General features: G+C 39.1%; 1 protein-coding gene across 8 annotated transcripts in view; it reads right to left on the reverse strand.

The window, feature by feature from the left end:
- Nucleotides 1–261: 261 nt before the first annotated feature.
- The window catches only part of LOC311264181 (tumor protein p53-inducible protein 11-like), a 37,206-nt gene continuing 17,182 nt past the window's right edge, over nucleotides 262–20,285 (reverse strand). For 4 of the 8 annotated variants that reach the window (XM_084364822.1, XM_084364821.1, XM_084364820.1 and 1 more), the window contains 7 exons: nucleotides 18,449–18,576; nucleotides 12,395–12,534; nucleotides 7,125–7,183; nucleotides 6,902–6,950; nucleotides 5,797–5,893; nucleotides 3,352–3,453; nucleotides 262–1,599 (listed from right to left, as the gene is read on the reverse strand). In XM_084364822.1, the coding sequence (XP_084220948.1) occupies nucleotides 1,466–1,599; nucleotides 3,352–3,453; nucleotides 5,797–5,893; nucleotides 6,902–6,950; nucleotides 7,125–7,183; nucleotides 12,395–12,534; nucleotides 18,449–18,473 (606 nt within the window). In that variant the 5' untranslated portion in view covers nucleotides 18,474–18,576 and the 3' untranslated portion in view covers nucleotides 262–1,465. The remainder of the gene's footprint in view (nucleotides 1,600–3,351; nucleotides 3,454–5,796; nucleotides 5,894–6,901; nucleotides 6,951–7,124; nucleotides 7,184–12,394; nucleotides 12,535–18,448; nucleotides 18,577–20,285) is intronic. The other 4 variants (XM_084364825.1, XM_084364824.1, XM_084364823.1 and 1 more) reach the window with 1 other exon arrangement.

Consider the following 20,285-nt stretch of genomic DNA (forward strand, 5'->3'; position numbering starts at 1 on the left):
CAAAATTTCCTTTTCGTCTCTTTGCCATTTTTAACTTCAGTTCACCACCATTTACATCTTTATTTGCGTTCTAGTCCGTGGCAGCTTGCTACACAGTTCGAGCTATTTCTTTTGCTGGATTATATTGCATGCATAATGTCAAAAAACACAAATGTCACTTAAATAGGTACAAAATATCACACGCCAAGAGAAAGATCAACCTTTGAAAATCATTTAACTAATACTGAACAAGTTCCCTGTTCGGTTCACAAGAACACCACGTAATAGTAAATACTTTTATTTACATATGTACACAAGAAGTAGGATGCAGTGTTGATGACTGTTCTTTTGAGTAGTTTTAAGGCAAGGCTTAGGATATGGTGTATGTAAAAAAAACTGTGCTACATCACTGAAGAGGAACCAGCTCAGGTTTGTTTGACCCGCACACTGACATGCTCAGGTGTGACACTAGTTTTACAGTAAAAGTCAGAATGTTAAATACGTCCTTTCTGTAAGCTTGCTCAGGCTAAAGTCCTGCCTGACTGCACACACAACAAGGAGAGAACTACGCTGCTGCAGTTTACATGTGCATTTATCAACACAATACATGTATTAACCTCAGTAGTGTAAATATTCTGTACAAAACAATTCCCATCAACTTTGGTAGAACTTCTTGACCTCAAGGAATAATAAAATAAAAAGAAAAAAATCACTTTGTCCCTGAAAATTTTTTAGATTCAGCATTTCTTATTGGATAGTCTAAATCTGAATGTGATTGATGGGCGTGATTTCAGAGTCAAAACTGACCTTTAGGAGTTTAGCTTATCTGACTGCACCTGAATCTTACACTAAGGACAGTTGAGGCCTTTTTTTCCATTCAATGTGTTCACTGGAGAGCTGTCAGAGAAGCATGCAAGAGCACAGATGTTCAGGCTTCACTTTGGATTACAGACAGTGTGAGTTAACATCAACAGCATCAAAAAGGAAACACATTATAACACAAACTCTTTGTCCTCCAGTGTGATTAATAAGCCGTTTTTATCAGATGACACTAAATACTAAATCTGGAAATCATGTCGCTGTACATGAATATAGTCAAATGTTTGAAATCAATCTGTACTGTACATATTAAATCATATAACTAGGTGACACAAGTACACAATGCACTACAAACGGCTCCTTCTGTATAATACCAGCACTCAGGACTGAACAAAGGAGGAATGTGTGTCAAGAGGGGCTTGACCTCACAGCCCAGTGAAAGAGTAATTCACTTGCACTATGAGGTTTCTCGTCCTTGTTGTAGAGTCTGGAATGCGACACTGTGCTCGTCTGTTGAATACTGGGGGTTGTAATAGGTTAGGTCCACTGGACGAGGGCAGGGGGCATCCGCTGGTAATGCTCCGAGCCCCTGTCAAAAATTATTCAAAACCTTCCGACCCCACGTTTGTGATCTGTGCTCAGCTGTCCCCTCCCTGGAAGTATCAGCTCAGATCTTCTTCGGCTTACGGCCCAGGTGGTAATAGTAAGCCATGGTGACCACCAGGAAGAGCACTCGACTGAGGAGCAGAAGCATGGCGGCATTGGGCAGGATGCCAATCTCCATTAAGGTGATAGATGTCACTGAAACCCAGAGCAACATTCAGCACTTTAAATATCCTTTTTTATAAAAAGCACATTGCACATGATTTACATCAGGGATATTTAAGAATGCATTTCTACATGCTGTTGAGTGTTTGACTGCATGTCTAAATCTCCTATATGATGATTATATTTGTATGTCATTACCACAACCATTTTCATTATTATTTTATTCTGTACTCAGGTCTCACTTGTAAATAAGATCTTGAATTTCAATGTGACTTCCTGCTTACATAAAGTATTACATGTATCATATAAATAACTGTTTTATTATCATCCAGCCCTTAATCACATTATCTTTGAAAGAGCACAAATTAGATAATAAACATTCCTATTATTATTACCTTTTATTTGTATAGCGTTTTTCTAAACAAATTGACAAAGCGTTCCACAGTTTGGAGGCTCTGACTGAAAAGGCCCAGTCACATTGAGTCACAAGCAAGGATTTAGGAACAACCACCAGAGCTGTATGAAATAACCTTCAATATAACCTTTTTTGAATGGAATTGAATTGAGTGCAAATGTATTTCGGACATGTGAAAACAAAACAAAACAAAGGAGTAGGAAGAAGTATACACTTATTTAATCCTACTCCTTCTCCACAACTCAGTAATTTATCATAATCAATTTACTTCCATTCTATTTCACATGAGAAAGATTATTTTTTTAAAAAGTAACTACTTTTCTTTTTAGCCTGACATATAATTTCCTACTCAATTATATTTTCAGGACTTATGTAGCCTTACAAACTGGTGACAGGGAGCCAGTAGCTCATTTATGTGCCTGTGCACAATTGATGTGACATATGAGATAAAAATCAGATTGTCATCTTAATGGCTGATAGCAGTCAACAAGATGAATATCAGCTGGTGGCAACGTTTGGCTGATAAATCAGTGCATCCCTACAGGAAAGCGGACCCTAACGAATTAAGACCAGATGCAATGATTACGTGTTTCTCCCGTTGGTGCCTGATGTGACGTGAGCGTGTTTTGGATAATGTGTTCTCTTTCAAGACATGTGACTGAAGAAATGCATTGTAATTTCTTAATGAACATTAGAGCAAAGGCAATGATTTCCAAATAAAGCATGAGCTCCTTAATGGTTTTTATTTCAAGGTTTTAGTGAACATCCACAATGCATTTTAAATGACCACCCTAGGTCTTAATAGGATTGAGGAGGTTCACATTTTTATAACTCGATCTTAAAAACAATGCTCATATGTACATTGAAAGGGTTATCTGTCATTAAAAGTTCCTTTTTTGTTAGTAAATTCCCTTTTTGTGTTTCCTTGAACAGCATTTTCTTGCTGAGCTGTGGTAGAGAGATAATAACACAAAGAGGGACTATGGTACTCTCTTTGGTAAGACTGCAAGAAAGCAACTTGATTTCTTGACTGCTGAAGCCTCGTAATGGCTTCAGTAGAACCTAAGAAGAAAAATTTTCCCATCACTTAATTAAAATTGCTTCAGGAAGGAGGCTCTTCACATCCAGTATGGACAGTAGGAATGCTAATATTTTAATTTAAGGTAAGGCTGTGACTCCACACTCTGAACACAAGAGGGCAGTATCAACACATGTGCACAACTGGTACAATCAATCCTGACTAATGGCCTGTCTCAACTCTGACACTATCATAGCGAGATAGAGAAAGGGGGGTGTCTATTGCTGGCATTCTAACAGCTAGAGACAAAAACACAGACCTGTGAAATAATCAACTTGACAGGTTTAATCACCTAGAAACTGGACAGCAAAATAGCAGGCTTCACTGAGCAGCGTCCACTGGATGACAATCTTCTCCGCTGTGTAGAGACCATTCCACATGATGAGGGCCAGGCCTGGAAGAAGACGCGATAAAAAGGAAATTTATAGGTTCAGGGGCATGGGAATGAAAACAGAGGAAGCTCAGGAAAGAAGACTCCTACACGTCCAAGGAGCTATTCCATTAACAAAACTACTCTGAGAACAGTTTACTTGCAGCTGCAATCTGTGATTCCATGCGAACATGGTGATAATTGGCCTATTGATTCTGCTGAATGCTCTGACTCATTGATTCTGATAAAAGCCTGTGCTCAATCATTTCATTCCCTGCCATTCTTCCAGTTAATTTTCCTGCATTTCACTTCTACCCACACACAAACACACACACCCACACACACAGTAGTGAGGCGATGGAGACGAGCAGGGGTAGGCAGAAAGGTGGGAGGGCTGATGGACTGCATCCTCTCCCTGCCAGGTTCCATCTGTGAGGCAGATGAGACCTCATCCTTCACCCCCTTTACCGTTCCTTTTCTTGTAAGACATCCCCCCTCCTCCTTTGCTAATCCCCACAGCCCTGCTGACATTTAAAATAAAGAAGCCCATCTTTTGTTGGCCTTCATATCTTCCTCTAGAGTACCATGTGTTTAAGGTTGTATCTTTTCTCAGGGAATGCAGTAATCGTTCAGAGGGAGATTTTTTTGATTTGGAGACAGTCATCTACAAAGTTTTAGAAAGAATCCTGGAGACCCAGTAGTGCAGCCATCTAGTGGAGCAGAATTTATAAGGGCTGTTGTTTAGTCAGGAGATCACGTAGATATGATGGTAGTTTACCCAGTATTGCTTTGTAAATGAAAATGCACCAATGCTGCTGTCTCCTTAGGCTTAATGGAAACCAGGAAACCAGTTTATAAAGTACACAGTGACGTGTTCGGTTCAAGGAGTTGGTTATGAAAACGGAGAGAGCTGTGATACAAAGCATCAAGGTGGTGAAGTGTAGAGGATACTTAAGAAAGTAGCCTGTACCAGTGTTTTCCTGGCTACTAAGTTAAAACAAGCTTATTTCATAAAGAAAGATCAAGCTCAGCTCAGTACTTGGATAATTTATACAATCGTGTTTCACGCAGTGAAAACGACTGAGCCTTTCAAGGATACCCCTTTCATACCCAATCATGATAGTATCACCTGTTACCAATTAACCTGTTAATCTGTGCAATGTTCCAAACAGGTGTTTTTGGCCTCTGAAAGGCTTTGCTGGCATCAAATTCAAATTAACATCTTTTGACAAAAAATAAGCTGATGAGGATTTAAATTGAATATAGCTTGAAAAGGGTTCGCAAACTATCTCATTGTCTTTTATTTATGTTTTACACCACCTTTTGGGAATCAGGGTTGCAGATAGATTAAATATGTTGTGCCCCCGCATCAATTTAAAGGTCTATGTGCTCACCTCCTGACATATGTCATGGTCTGCTTCAGCTAAAAATGACATCCTGCCAAAATTTACAAAAATATAAACCTTGACTCCCATATTCTCTTTTTCTTGCTTACTTTCCCATCAAGGAGCATCCAGTGTGCCACCTGCATCTGTGTCACAGTCACATTGTGCCTCTTCACCCTGCAATCACTAACTGACTCACCGATTTGCCTGACAGCCTTATCTCAAACTAAGGCCATTAAAATAATCGCTCACATCTCCAATATAATTTGTTCGTGAGAAATGCCATAATTACCTGGCATATTTATGAGCATTGATTGTCTCCTGTGGGTGGTGTGGCAGAACTCTACTTAATGTGCGTTTGAGTGAGCAAGCTGAACATTTTTTAATGTACAGCAATGCACTGCATTCTCTCTGAGATCCACACCAAACCACACCCGCGCGCACACACACACACACACACACACACACACACACACACACAGCAACATAGCAATACACTGTCCTGCCACCCCTCACTGTTCCCTCCCGATTTAGACCTGATATATGAGGCGACACAAAAGCGACTGGAGCTTTTGCTGCGAGTTGAGGAGAATTTGTGTCTGTACCCAGCAAACCCTCACAGTGAACTTTAGATACACAGAACTGCATGAAATTATTCAGCCTGTTTGTAGCCTAAAGGACAGATTTTGCAACAAGAAGGGAGCTTTTTGTGCATAATCTGAATGCATGTGTGACCTGAAATGAATGCATAAGAGGCCATTACCATGAGAGACCACATGTAGTTGAGCAGTGTATATTCTTAGTATGTATATAAATAAATATTAAAATGACGTGCGTCAGCATCATTACAGCAAAGTGAATGAACTCCCTCATGCGTAGCTGCAGTATATTCACTGCGCTGCAGTTACGCATGAAGAAGCAAGAATAGCTTTATGTACTTATGATCGGTGTTTCTTTCTTCATTTTAGGAGTGCAGACTTACTAAGCAGCGCTCCTCCATAAAGGCGAACGGAGAGGTTAGTCGTGGAGAGCTCCTCCTCAAAAACAAGCTCATAGAGCTGGTTGGGAACCACCAGGGCCTGTGTAGGAAAACAAAAGAACAACACAACTCTGTCATATCAACACAACAGCATTCTGTCTTCCCCAAATGCCCCCAAAATGTAGCAGCAGTGACAAAGTCTCCCTGTCTGTGAATCACTGCGAATGTCCTGAACACTGAGGATATTGAGCATTTAGGCGATGTCGCCGACAAAGACGTAGCTGTTTTTCCAGATGTCTCTCACTGATAAGAATCTACAGTCATTGACTGCTGGGTTTGCATTACAAGGTTTTTTTCTAAAATGAGTGCTTTTTCTTCTTCATAACTGTACAGAAGTCTCTGTTGAAAAAGATGGGATGCTGCATAAAAACCAAAACAGAATGTCATAATTTTCCTAATCCTTTATGACACAATCTCAATTGAAACAGTACAAAGACCATATATTTAATGTTTAACATTATCAGCATCATTGATTTTATATACTTTTATATAGTAATATACTACTACTTGCAGTTATATACTATTTGATGCCAGCAAAACATTTCACATTGGTGACAGGGGCAACAAAAGACTGGAGAAGTTGTGGGATGCTCAAAAAATACCTGTTTGGATCATTCCACAAGGAAACAGGTTCATTGTAACAAGTGATAGTATCACAATTGTCTATGAAAGGGGCATCCTTGAAAAGCTCAGCTGTTGGGCTGAGGTTCACCACTTTGTGAAACACATGATTGTATAAAACGTATTACTGCATTGGCATGGGAACACTTTCTAAAGCTGTTAAATGGTAAACACAGCTCGTCTACAAATTATTTCATTCCTGTTTTATTTACATTTTATGCCCTGTGTCAACATAATGTTTTATTTCTGAGTGCTGGTGTCTTTCTTTTTACCTTGTTTCCAGGAGAGAGCATATGTGGCAGCATGTTGCTGCCTAGAGAAAAAACACTGGACCCCGCGTCTCTTTTCAGAGCTCTCTTTTAGTCTCTTTTTAGTTATGAATGTGAAACAGCGTCTTCACTGTGTTGCTAATTTATGTAACACTTACCATCAGGGCCATAACTGTGAAACCCACTGCTGAGATGAGAATCCACACCCTAAAAAGAGAAACATCACATGACTTACTGCATCCTTCCTGCAACCACTGCTGATTGTACATTTGTTTTCTTTGCGTTTACAACATGTTGAACTTGACTAAGAAGTGATACACAGATGATCTCACACAGTCTGCCGTGTGAACTGTGCGCTGTTCTGAGCAGTTGAAGTCTCACCTCAGCCCGATAGGCTCTCGCACTGTAAACTTGATCTCATTTCCGAGCATCTGACTGATCTGTGTGTGAACAAGGCAAGACAAAAGAAAAAGGAAATGAGTTACGCGAAGGGAAATGTAACAGCAATCACGTCATCTTAACAGGTATCTATTATGACAGCCTTCAACAGAAGCCACATAACCAAGAATAAAGTGCCTTTCATCAAGGTATATTCAGTGTTGTCAGTGTATCTGTAGCAAGCTGCTGGAGAGAAGCACATTAAACAAAGCAGTAGAGAGAAAAGAAAAGAGGCTTGGTGTCAAAGAAGGACCTATTAAGATGTTAATTAGAGACTGTAAATGTGTTCACCTCCTTAATCACCCCCTGACGATTAAGAGGGTATGTCATAACAACATCCTGCAGTGAATTTGGATGAATAACCAACAACCAAGTCTACGCCAGAAGGAAAGCCTTATTTTCTACACATTAACTTAATCCTAGCAACACAAGCACCACGCAATGCTCAATTTATAATCCTGAGGAGCAGTTAGTGGGAGAAAATTACCACAAACTCAAGGTACTTGTGCATTCCAGTTGAATAGAAAAACTGTTAATATTTCATTAAATGCCACACAGAATGAATTTTATCAAACAGCAATTTGGAGAAGACAAACCCAAGTAATATATGTCAGGATAGGCATCTCTTATCACAAGCTAGAGGATGCTCAAATGCTAATAATTGGCAACTCATTTGTCCTAGTCTGCTCCACCAAGCACTAATATATTCACATATAAGTCTCCAAGAAACACAAATGTAAAAAGCATCCAAGAATTACTTTGTTCAGTCTGATATTAACAGCCTGCCGTCGTTTATCAAACAAAATGATAAACATTTGCTAGTTCGAGCTCCTGAATTTGGAGGTTTTCTGATGGGTTAGGATTTTCATAATGCACACTAAAAATTGTAATCAATACAAAAATATTGAACAGATTAATTAGAAATAACAAGAATCATGCGCATGCCACAAATGAACAAGATCTCTATACAAAGTACAATGTGTATTCTGTAATTGTGGTGCCTTTAAAGTCTAAAGCATCCTAAACTCAACAGATTCCAAGTGAAAGGAAATACCTAGAGTTATTTAAACTGATTGATGTATATATGTCTGTATATGTCTGTTAATATATGGGGAAAAAACAGAGGACGTAGTTTATAGAGTAAGAACATTTATTCTTTTTGTGGAGTGTGCAGAGGATATAAACTCAGAAAAAAAAATCAGATTCAGACATCAGATTTTGTTATTTTCTAAATCCCTTAAAATACACAAGGGCAGGAAGGTAAACAAGCTATCACAGATAAACCACAGAGGACAAGGGAAATAAATAAACCCAGTTTTCAGCCTGAAGAAACAGCAACTCACAGATAAAGTACAACTGTTGGTTTGCTGTAAAGTTGAATTCCTTCATCCAAAGCCTTCAGGTCCTATCACTCTTCTAACATCAATGAGTTCCCTTTATCATTATATATATCTTCTAGTGTTGCAGTGAGACGTACCATCACTGAAACTAAAAACTACATAAGCATGAAAACCACCAAAGCAGAGAAGATTAAGCTTCTGACTAGCCTTATTTTCAGGGATCTTGGTATCAGTTAGAAAGCCATTTTCTACTTGACAAGCCTGTGAAATCCCAGCGTGAATGAATCCAAATGATTCATGTCGTACACAGGAGTGATCAAAACATTATGATTTTAACCGATCAAAACAAGGGTTTTCAAGGGTTTTGCCACCACGCAAATGACTAATGTATCTGGAACCTTTTGAAAAACAACTGTACTCCATCTAGTTTTTAGAATAGTGGTAGTAGTAGGAGTGGTAGTGGTAGTACTGGGCTTCAGACTGCAACCATTTTTGAAGACATTGTGACTAAATGTTATAACTGGTAGCACCAATGCTCCTTGCAAATATGCCCCTTGTCCATCGTAAATAACACCAGAAGCAGCATTTCCACTGGTAACATTCATCCAGGCTGCCACAGCAATAAATAAAAATTTTAAAAAATCACAAAAGAAAACAAAACACTCCGCGATCAATCATCTGATCCACTTCCTATGAGTTTCTGTAAATTGTCTATTTATTATAAAATTTTGCAACTGTGTGTTGTCCACCTCACTGATTATGTAAAAATACTTCAGAAGCTTGTATTCAATAAGTTATAGCACATTAAGTGATACATGCGTCACTCAAACGCAGTAAAACATACATTATGTGTACAAATCGAAAACAAGTATAGTGGGATGTTCTTGCATCTTTGCACTGGCAGCGTACTGCATTCAAACATGAATGAGTGATACCAATGGGCTGAGAGGCCTCTTTTAAGAAGCTTCATAGAACTGGCATTTTCAGATGTCAAAAATAGAAGAGAGGAAGACATGAAAAGATTTAATGTGTCTTAATAGAACTGGAGAAAAAAGAAATCTCTGTGTTGCTGCTTTTTTCTGAGTTTCTGAAACATTTCCTCTCAAGCATGGTTGCTGCTCGCCTTGATCTGAAAGCAGAGCCTTTAAAAAAGACATCCCTAAAGTTAAACTCCAGGGATAACTCTAAAAAATATTAAGATAAAAGACTAGACTCGGTACATCTCTCCTTGCACTGCAGCTGAAGTGCCTGTACACAAATCCATCTGTGCCAGCTGTGATCACATGACCAGGTGAATCAGCCTTCCTGTGCCATGGTCTTAGGGGCTGTTTTTGACAGGAACATATAAATATTCATGACTGGCATGAGAAATACTCAAAGGGAACTAAGCGTCAACTGATGGCACAGGGCTGGCTCGGGGTGGAATAGAGCGGATGCGAGTTGGGGAGAGAAGTAGAAACAGGAAAAGGAAGAAATACACAATGCTGTTTGTGGAGAGACCCGCTTAATCACAGCTGCTGTGGCCTGGCCTTGTCAGCAGTCACTCAGTCAGCTACATTCAGTAAACAAAGGGCAACTTTTCAACCAGAGAGCATGAACATTATTCAGGAGAAGTCTGTCATCCACCACACTGAAAATTTGTCATCTGAGTATGTGCGCTTCTCATCTGATGGATGTTTTCATTAAGAGGATTGTGATCACAGTTTTGTCTTTCAGCGGGACACAAAATATTCACAAAACATTATGGTATGTCTTATTTATGAAGGCCTGGGCTCATGCTGTCAGAGCCTGGTTGCTGCTACACAACGTTAGTGTACCGGTAGGTTAAACAAGCTGACAGTGACACAATGGGCAATATCTCCTGGCACAGTTGCACTCACATATGGTAGCTCAAAAACAAAGCCTCTCTCTCACTGAGGTGTAAGTAACAGGAGCAGTATTCTTATCTCTAAGCCGGCAGGAAGAGACAGTCAGCGGACTACAGGAGCACTTCCCTCCTTTGTTTACAAGGACCACCAAGTCAACTGTTTCCCCTCCAAACCAACTCCTGCTATGCGGCTAACCTTACTTTAGATCCCATGGGTCTCTTTACCACAAACACTTGTGGCAAGGATAAGTGGAACAGCTCAAGAGCAACAGCACAATGCAGTAGAAGAAGACAATAATATTGTAAGAGAAACAATTTAATTTCTAAAATAGGGTCAATGCCACAGTTAAATAGGGAAACCTATTTTCATGACGGCACATACAATAGAGTGCTGCAGGGATGAGGTAATTTTGTAGGCAAACCCAGAAGTTAGCATCGCCCTGGTTCCCTCTACAAAAATAATTTGGAATGCTCTGCGGCAAACACAAGTTTATGAACAATTGCACATTTTGTTCAGCAAGATGAAGTGAACATCATTTTTTAATTGTGAAAATGAAATTGGAGGAGTAAAAAGCTACTCTTAGGCTATAAACTAACAACATCTCGGTCACATGACTTCAACGTCACCAGCACTACTCTTACTAAACTATACTGAACACACTTTACTATGAATTGATCAATTTATAAGTCGTAAAGTTAGAGTTAGAATTGCAACTTGAGTCCACCTGTAAAGACGGACTAGTGAGTAGAGGAGTCTCTGTTTGGCGTGATGACATTTAATGCCCCGACTTTTTTTGCTATGGTATATATAAGTAAGATAAGATGCGGTATTAACTGATTTTGTTGTAGGACAAAACTTGAATATCTTTTGAAGCTTGTATTTACAGCAAGCCTTATTTCGAGCATTTAACTGAAAACCCATTCCCTCGAAGTGTAAAAATGCGGACTAATTTCCAGGTTTTAGGATCCTTCCTGCACCACTCTCTAACCACGATAACCAAAGTATTGCGTTACTGTATTTTGCATAGTCTGCTGCTGGATCATCAGTCATAACAGACAGTATCTAACCACAGGAATCTTTCTCAAATTAAAGATTAATTGGTATGGGAGCTGAGGCATTCAATGTTTCTTTTTCTTTCTCAGTATATGTATCCGTCAATGCGCTTTGTGGAAGAGATCTGAGTGGCAGATGTCTGGGTTAGTCTTCTCGCTAAAACATTGAGAGAGAAAACAAACACTCAGGAGGGCTGAGAAAAAGGGGCCAACATCTCATCGCAAGCTATCAGCCGCCACCGTATGCCCGTTCCCTTCTGTTCTGTTCCCATCTCCCACTTGCCTGATTAATATTTCAGTGAGGAACAGTTTGCTCTGCCTATCATACGATTGCAATCTGATAAAAAAAAAAGAGTCTTGATATTTGAGCTCTCTGAAACCGAACAAGAAATCATTGTCAGCCTGCAACTGTGCAGCTCAACATGCATGAATATAACAAGTGTTTTTGTGTCTCCTGGAACGAACCAGCATGTGTGCTGTTGTGTTTGTGGTATACACATCACTGTGCACTGTCTGTATAAATGTGCAAATACATGTGAGGCAGGAATATAATGCATGAGATGTAAGATGCAGGGAGTCTCCCAGAGGAGCCAGTCACATCTCAGTGGAGCTGCGGGAACTCATGGGATTACGTGATCTAGATTCATTGAAGCATAAGGAGTAAATGCACACAATGGGACACTATGAGAGTGATGAGCCAATTAGCAGTCTATTGTGGCTTTTAAAAAGAATCCATAGCTCTTCTCTGAGTTAATGAACACTTCTGTGGTGACTGCCATTGTTGCTTATGCATTGCTGCAATATTATCCATTTGAGTGATGATGGTTTAACAAATCTGCTTACATTTATAACAAGTTTGTTTGTTGCACTAATGCACTAGCTTCTTGCCTTTGTTGTCTGTATTAGTGTGAATGAAAATATCATGAATAAATCATCATGTGACGTAATCTGACCTTTGAGCGGTGCACTTCCCCATCATCATCCTCGCCGCCAACTCCAAGTATCTTCCGGCTCTTCAGGCGGCTTATCAGGTCTGTCTGACTGTGCTTCTTCATCAGAGGAGCGTGAGGTTTAGACGTCATGGTGCACACACCTGACGGAGAAGTGGAAAGAGATGTAGATAAGCAGGGTATGCGTGGCAGGATTGTTGGAGGGAATAAATTAAATAGAGAAAGAGTACAAAAGATGTGAAAAAAACATTATATTTGAGTTCTCATACTATTATATACTTTTCCTGTGTTATTTCCCCTCACACTGAAGAGGATACCTCTATGCAGCACAGGCAGGAAGAGGTATCTACCAATCTACCAATAATCCCCTTGGGGACTTGACTTATGCAACACAATTACATAACACGGGTCGAGCAAATACAAGCAACCTACAAAATCCTCCTATTAAATCAGAATGGAAGCAGGAGCCAGATGTCCTCCAGGTCTGCTTAGAGGCCAACAGACGCAGGTGCCCACTCTTAGAGCCAACGGATCTTTACACAGGCTTTACACGCACACGCGCACACACACACACACGGGTCACAAGGCCATGGGTCTCACTGTTCATATTGATCAAGTTCAACTGTCAAACATGTGACTCATCAGGTGCAATATGATCAAACCTACAGACACATTTCTGTCTCATTTGAAATAAACTCAATGGTTTCTTTTCTAACAACTTTTTCATTATCTGATTTCTTTCTTTCTGTATAGTTTGTCACAGTTTCCAGCTTTAAGCCGTAAGAATGCCTTATTTTTATCCCCACATACTGCTGTGATTAAAAGAGACTAAAGCTTCACTGTTGGACAGCCAGACAGCTTTGTTAGTTTTTCAAGTAATAAAAAATGGATTTCATAACCAAGCAACAGTGGAGAAAGAACTCTGCTTACCCTTTATAAGTCAGAAAGTTAACAGTAAAGCTGTGATCCTTGTATTTTTTTTTAGTAGCTTAAAACAACAATTAAAAATCTGATCTATATATGCAAACAGTGTTTTATTTAATGACTAAAACTAGAAATATTGTAAATCACAAACATTTAGATGCCACTTATAGTATTATTCTGCCTATGTATGTTTGAGCCCTGTTAGCAGAATACACTACGGTGGCCCTATTGATCAGTGTGAACGAATAGTGAGCACAAGCAACAGTCGAATCAAGAGAGATCATCATCGACTCAGTAATGAAGCGGTAGTGGTTCAACTGGATGCAAAAAGGCACGCACATGTGCACACACATACAAAGGGACTGCCTGTCTAAACATTGATGGCTGCAATTCACTAGAGGAGTTAAATAGGAGCAATTTTGAGCTTCTCTTTCCAGAATAAGGACAGCACCTCTAAAAGACAGCTTTGTCCTCAGGAAAGGGAGAAAAAAAAAAAACAATATCAGCGGCACCAGGAAACAACATCATCTTCACAGTTAGAGGCACAAACATATAAATAAATACTGTTGGTTTTCAAACAAAAGCCAAAATGCACAGCAAGGCAGGTTGCAAAAAAAGAAAAAAAGAGAAAGTACATGTCAACACATCATGTGGGATATATTACATTTCAGTGATAGTTAAGAGAGGCGTTGGTTCAACTATTATTCTATTACAGCTTTATTAAATGTTCTACTAGAATTTGTGCTGAAACAATTAGTTGATGAATTCATTTAACATATTTCTTTTTTTTTTTTTTTTTACGACTGATTAATTCATTAGTCAATTACCAAGTAAGAAATGATTACAAGGCACTTAATGGTTCGGGTGTTGATGATTTGCTCCTTCTCTTTTTAATATTACAGCACATTTAATATCTTTGGGATTTCTGACTGCTGCTGGTGAGAAACAATGTGAAATTGTATAAATCTCTTGGCAAAACAATTAAGTTAAAGCTGCTACAAGGAAGTTTCCTTTTTTGTTGATTCTGGCGGCCCCTGTGAACAAAAGCGATATGAGCTCCTGTGGTGAAGATCTTAATTTGGCGAGCGCAAGAAAGACGCAACATACTTCAATACGGTTTTTCTTTTTTTGAGCAGCTGTTTGCAGGATGCATGGGGATAAGTTAATGTATCTATTCGTGTCCATGTAAGATTACAACTACAATATGTTGATGGTGAAACAGAGTAGACTTTGTTTTAATGCTATATCACCAGACCACAGAGTCGCTTCCTTCCTCAGGCTGTGAGACCCCTCAATTCATCTTCAGGAATACACATAAAAAATAGTTTTATGACCTGGATAAGTCAGAATGTGACTCAGTGACACTCACAGGCATTTCAAATAACTATACTAACTATACAGAAAAAGCCAATCTTCTTGCTAATGACCTTGTTTGCTGATGTAGGCCATATCAGGCTGCATCAGTATTAAACTAGACTGTTTCATAACCAGTTCAAAGTTCCTTGTTGTATGTTTTTATATAAACAAGCTTAAACAATAATGTAAATAAACACATACTGCAGCCATACATCTTCCTCAAAGTTTGTTCTCCTTCCCATGTGTTCGAAGGGACAGACAGGTGGGAACTAAATGTGCTAAACCGAGTACATTTCTGTCATATGGGAAGATTTGACTACATTCCCTTGTACTGGCATGCATACACAGGATTGCAAAGGTCAGTGAAGGTTGCCCAGCATGTGTTCAGGCTTCTGTTGTCAAACATTCCACTTTGACTCCCACACAGCGCCTCAAGGCTCTAGACTTTCCCTTCTCTGTAACTATCAGCAGAAAGAGGCACCCCAGGAGGACAGGGAATATGATGATGTGCTTCAACCAGGCCTGAGTGCAGGGGCTGAAAACACAGGATTGCTTTTTTTGTTTATGTGAAATGTATTTAGCGAATTTAGCAATTTGCAAAAGCTGTCTTTTCACTTCATCGCTAATTGTTTCACACAAAAATCAATCAGACTTGTAAGCTTGCTTTATATGCTCATTGAATAAGTGAACCATCAGATTGATTGTGATAAGACATTTGCTTCAGGCGACATTATGTTAATTATCAGATGAAATACACTGTCTATTAGCCATTATAAAAGAAAACTTAACTAGTTTTCAAGCAGTAAAATCAAGTGTTGACATGCTGGGCCCAATTTGCTCTGTTACGATGCATCCTTTGTAATTGTGATCATTCCATATGCTTACAGTCAAAGTTATATTAAGGCTGAGATGATATATTTTTCTGCCCTACAATCGCCCTCGAATCATGTCTTGTTTCATGCAGTAAAGTGACCAATTGTATCCCAAAACGTCCCCATTCATAGAAAAGTAACCAAATCATTCTCCCTGCTTTCATTGCCACATCACTGGCCCTATCTGAGGAGCACTGAGAAAGCATGCATTGCATTATGTCCCTGTAAATGATGCAGAACTACAGCAATGACATTGTGGCTCCACCATCAAAACACCATCAGAATGTGCGATAAAGCAGTAAATAAGAAACATCTCAATGCATGCATTGGTAAGCCGCGTGCTTAAATACCCTTGCACGTCTCATCCTTTGAATCTCCCGACCAGTGCTACTCTACTTCCCAGAGTAATGCTGATGGCGTTGCCTAGCAACTGCCAATGGAGGAATTTCTTCTTCATTATCGAAAACACCTTTCATGATTGAGGCCACCTTTGATGATGAGGTTTCTGCTGAGAGCCACTCATGACTCCACTGTTGTTACATGTTAGGATAAATTAAGACACTTTGATCTGCGTTCAGTCAACTGGAGTGAAGATATGCGCTCCTAATGAGAGGCTTTGAGTCGGCGTAAATTACTTAAAAGGAACTTACTTTTAGTCTTCAATAGGGTTGCAACTATATGAAATTTTCACATTTTTAATGGTATCACGTTAACGCTACCACACAATTATTAATTTTATTTAAAATATTATCAGTAACAATAACCTATTTTCTTTCGTTGAACAAACACTTTAAAACTATTACCAAAAAAAACTAAATATTATGATTTCCCAAAATATTATGTCTAGACAGACACTTAACTTGATATAAAGTTGAAAAAAGATGCTTTTTTTTATAACACTAATATTAATATAACTAATTTAACTAACACTCGGTATCCCCAGAAAATGACTGCAACCATTAATCTCACAATTTCAGATTAGCAGTTTGCTTGAGGTGTGAACCAGATCACATTTTACCTGGATAAGAGAACGGTACAAGTTGCGCAAAACACTGAATTATTGAGTGAGCTCGACAGGATGAATGAACAGGAGCTGAATATAGGAGCAGATCAACAGAGACAGCAGTCCATTTTTTTTTTGGCATCCAGGAGAAAAACTTCAGCATTCACAGAAGATGTATCATGATGTATGTTCATCAAGGTGAAGGGTACTTATTATGCTGCCCTGAAGTAAGAGATTTCGTTTCTAATCAGCCTTTAATGCATTAAACACATTTGCCTTGGAATATACATTATGCTTAACATAATCATGTTCAATCGTGCTAATGTTACCATTGAACTGAGGAGCATTAATAAGTTTAGTAGAGTGTAAAACAAACTGTCATTCCTGCTGAGAGCAGAAGAATAGCAGGTGAAATATTATCTAAGACATGCTAATAAAACAGCCTCCAAAAATACTTCCAGAGCACTTGTCATCTCAGCAGGACAAGAACTAATCAGTGCTGTGTTATAAGAGGGATCATTTTCTAGGAGACATAGATGTTCCTGGAGTAACTGTATAATAAGGTAATGCCATTTCTATTCGGGAAATCCTGTTTCCCATTTCAAGCGTGCATTACTTGAAAGAATTTAAAGATATGGTTAATTAAAAAACAGCCTCATTAAAATAGAGCACACCCACTCAACAATTTCCAGCAATACGAGTGTGGTTAATGTCTTACTTCAGACTCTCAAGCATCATCACCAACCTCGATTCTATGTAAAACACAAAAAAGAAAAAAGGTACATCCACAGATTCCTGAAAAGATGACACAAATAAAATTGCCTCAAAGATGGCAGATGTATTTGTGTGCTGGGAAGCCTGCTATTGATGCAGACTGAAGAGACAGGATTTTACTATCTGTGAGTGTGATTGAGTATGTCTGCAGAACATCAATGCATTTACCTCCCTGCAGGATAGACCATTAGGGAAAAGAGTCTTATCACAGAAGAACATTTAAATGAATCAATGTGTCTTGGGGGGAGGACAGGTTAGTCCACCTGGAGGGAAAAAAAGAACCAAAGTGGGGCTGCACAGTGTGGCCAAAAATCACACTGGGATGATTTTCATAGATATTGAAATTGTGATGTGATTCGTGATTAGTGGGGACGATAATTTTTTCATTGTGATTTTCTTGTTCACTATAAAATTATTAAAAACATGATGTGATATTTGTTGGGGTCTTTAGATGTTACTTATATCTGAAGAACAAGATTTGTAGGCCAGAGCATCTCTGCAACACTACAGTACTTCATTATAATCAAGTTTGGTCACACATTTTACCTTTGTCAAAAAATTGAAGCCTCTTGCAATTTGGATATTGCACTTTGCCATATTGTGATTTGGATTATATTGTGATTAATTGTGCAGCCCTTAACGAAAACCTGAGAGTTTAGTACTACCAATAATGTGAGTCACAAATACTCTTTCTGTTCCTTCACCAGGATTTTGTGACAGAACATGTGCTGTGCAAATGAAAAGCTGCTAAACATAGGAGGAAGATATTGTGGGAAAGGCGCGAACTCCTTGAGAGATTTCTGTTAGTGACTACGAAGATGTTCTGTAAAAAATAATTGTATCATACGAACAAAGCAGTGTGTGGGTGTGGAGGAGCAACTGTGAACAAATGTGTTACTCAAAATAAGAAAGCAGACTCTACAGCCTGCTCGTCTCCTCCTTTCCCTCAATAACACGAGACACAGTTGCCCAAATGCCTCTAAATCCCCTCACCACCATGTTTGGGACATATCACAGCACCACATAATGCCAGGATTAGATAATCTCTCCTCAACAGACTCTAAAAACAATTGCCATCTGTGCATCATCAATGAAATGTCTGTCTCCAGTGCCCAATAATTTACTGACCTTTAGTAAATGTTTTACCCCTCATGGTTAGTGTTAATGGTATGGATTTCTCATTGCCCTCAGGAATACTGGAGGTCCGGCTCAGTGTAACTTTAAGATTAGGACAGGAAGATCCAGTCTTGGGTGATCTGACGGAATAAGATCAAGCATCATTGACCATTATTGGATTCCACATATCCTAACAATGTTAAGTGTTGCTTGTTTGTGTTGTCTTGCTGTTGCAACACACTGAGCCAGTCCCTCTGATCCTGATGTTGGAGCTGTAAACAGGGAAGAGGAATCTGGAGATGTGGAGAAGTACTTATATCTTATACCTATATCAATACTTAAGCCTGCTTCACCTCTCATTGGACTCGTCAATGAGAACGGCAAAGAACAAAAAGTACAGCTGATTCTGTGCATCAGCGAGGCATTTATAACACCCACACGTGGACCTGTAAACCATCATCATGGTAAAATCTAAATCATCATTATTAACGTCAGAAGGCCGATCAATGATTATTCTATAGAGCTCATATTGAGAGAGACTTTCAAAGTGCTTCACAATTCATGATCAAATGAAAAGATCATTAGCAGTGAGACTCCAATGTAATAAAAATAATAAAATTAATCAAAAGAAGCTTATAAATGTTCATTTTATAGTTGGGTTGTGAAATAATTACATCCCTGTTTGTGTGTGACCAACATCCAATTACTGTTGAAGATAGAGACATGAGTTTTCCTTGACACATGCTAACATGACTGTCTGGTGCCCTAGGGTGAGTGGAGCTGGGTTACTGTAGGACTCCACTTTGAAGTCTGTGAGTGCTCAGCATTTCTACAACAACCTCAGATACCTACTCAGCTGAGATAATCTGATTCACTCCCACAACCACCAGGAAGGGTTTACAAGATCTGGGTTTGGATAGATGCCTGTGGCATGCAGCAGCATGAGCAATCCTGAGCAGAAGTGAAGGTGTAAACACTGTTTCTATATAATAGGAAGAGCATTAGAAAAGGCATTGTTCACCCTGATGATGTGTCTGTCCTCAACTGTGAATCTAAACTTGTTAGTCTAAAAGCCTTACTTCAGTCTCTTTTTCAACTTTTTGCTCAGAAACCAAACCTGTCTGATACACTGATCAGAGAATACTGTAACCCTGAGTTTTGTTATGTCCCTGCATTACAGTTCTAACTAGTCATGTAACAGATAAAAGCCTCAACTGCTCTCTGATCCACTTTCCTTTTAGCTGTGCTCTATCAGACTGCTGCAATTAAGTCAATTTCTCCCTCACAATGTTCAGTGCTGATTCAATAGAAAACAAGCACTTAGCAGTGTCCACACATCAAGAGTTTTCTCAAGCAAAAAGTTAGCTTTCTGTGGCTTACCCTGGTGGAAAAAAACAGAGTTTCTTTTATGTAACTCTAAAGCCTTTAGTTTCTACATCTCTTTAGTTTCTACATTTCACTGCTGGAACAACAAAAGGTGTGAAGAAGCACTAGACTAGTGGAAGGCTTTTACTGTTCGCTAGTGTGCATTAACAGTCAATTAAGACCACAAAGGAGGACTAGACCTCATTACAGCATCAACAAAGTCATTACAGCACCAATCAAGCACTGCTGAAAGGAGTAGATTAAAACACAGCAAGGCTCATACGAGGTGTTTACACCTGGGCTTTAATAATATCCTGATACAAGTTGGTGCATCATGGTTTGTAGGTGATACTCTAAACCTGGGGTGCTAAAACATTTGTCTTTGGTTCGCCAAAACTGAATCCAAATGGCAGACCATGTGCCAAAAGAGAGCACCAGTTGTATTGTATTGTTAGGATGCAGAATGGTACTGGATGCAAAGTTC

The sequence above is a fragment of the Pagrus pagrus genome (genome assembly GCF_965226575.1).
Source record: "Pagrus pagrus genome assembly, chromosome: 10".
Lineage (NCBI taxonomy): Eukaryota > Metazoa > Chordata > Actinopteri > Spariformes > Sparidae > Pagrus > Pagrus pagrus.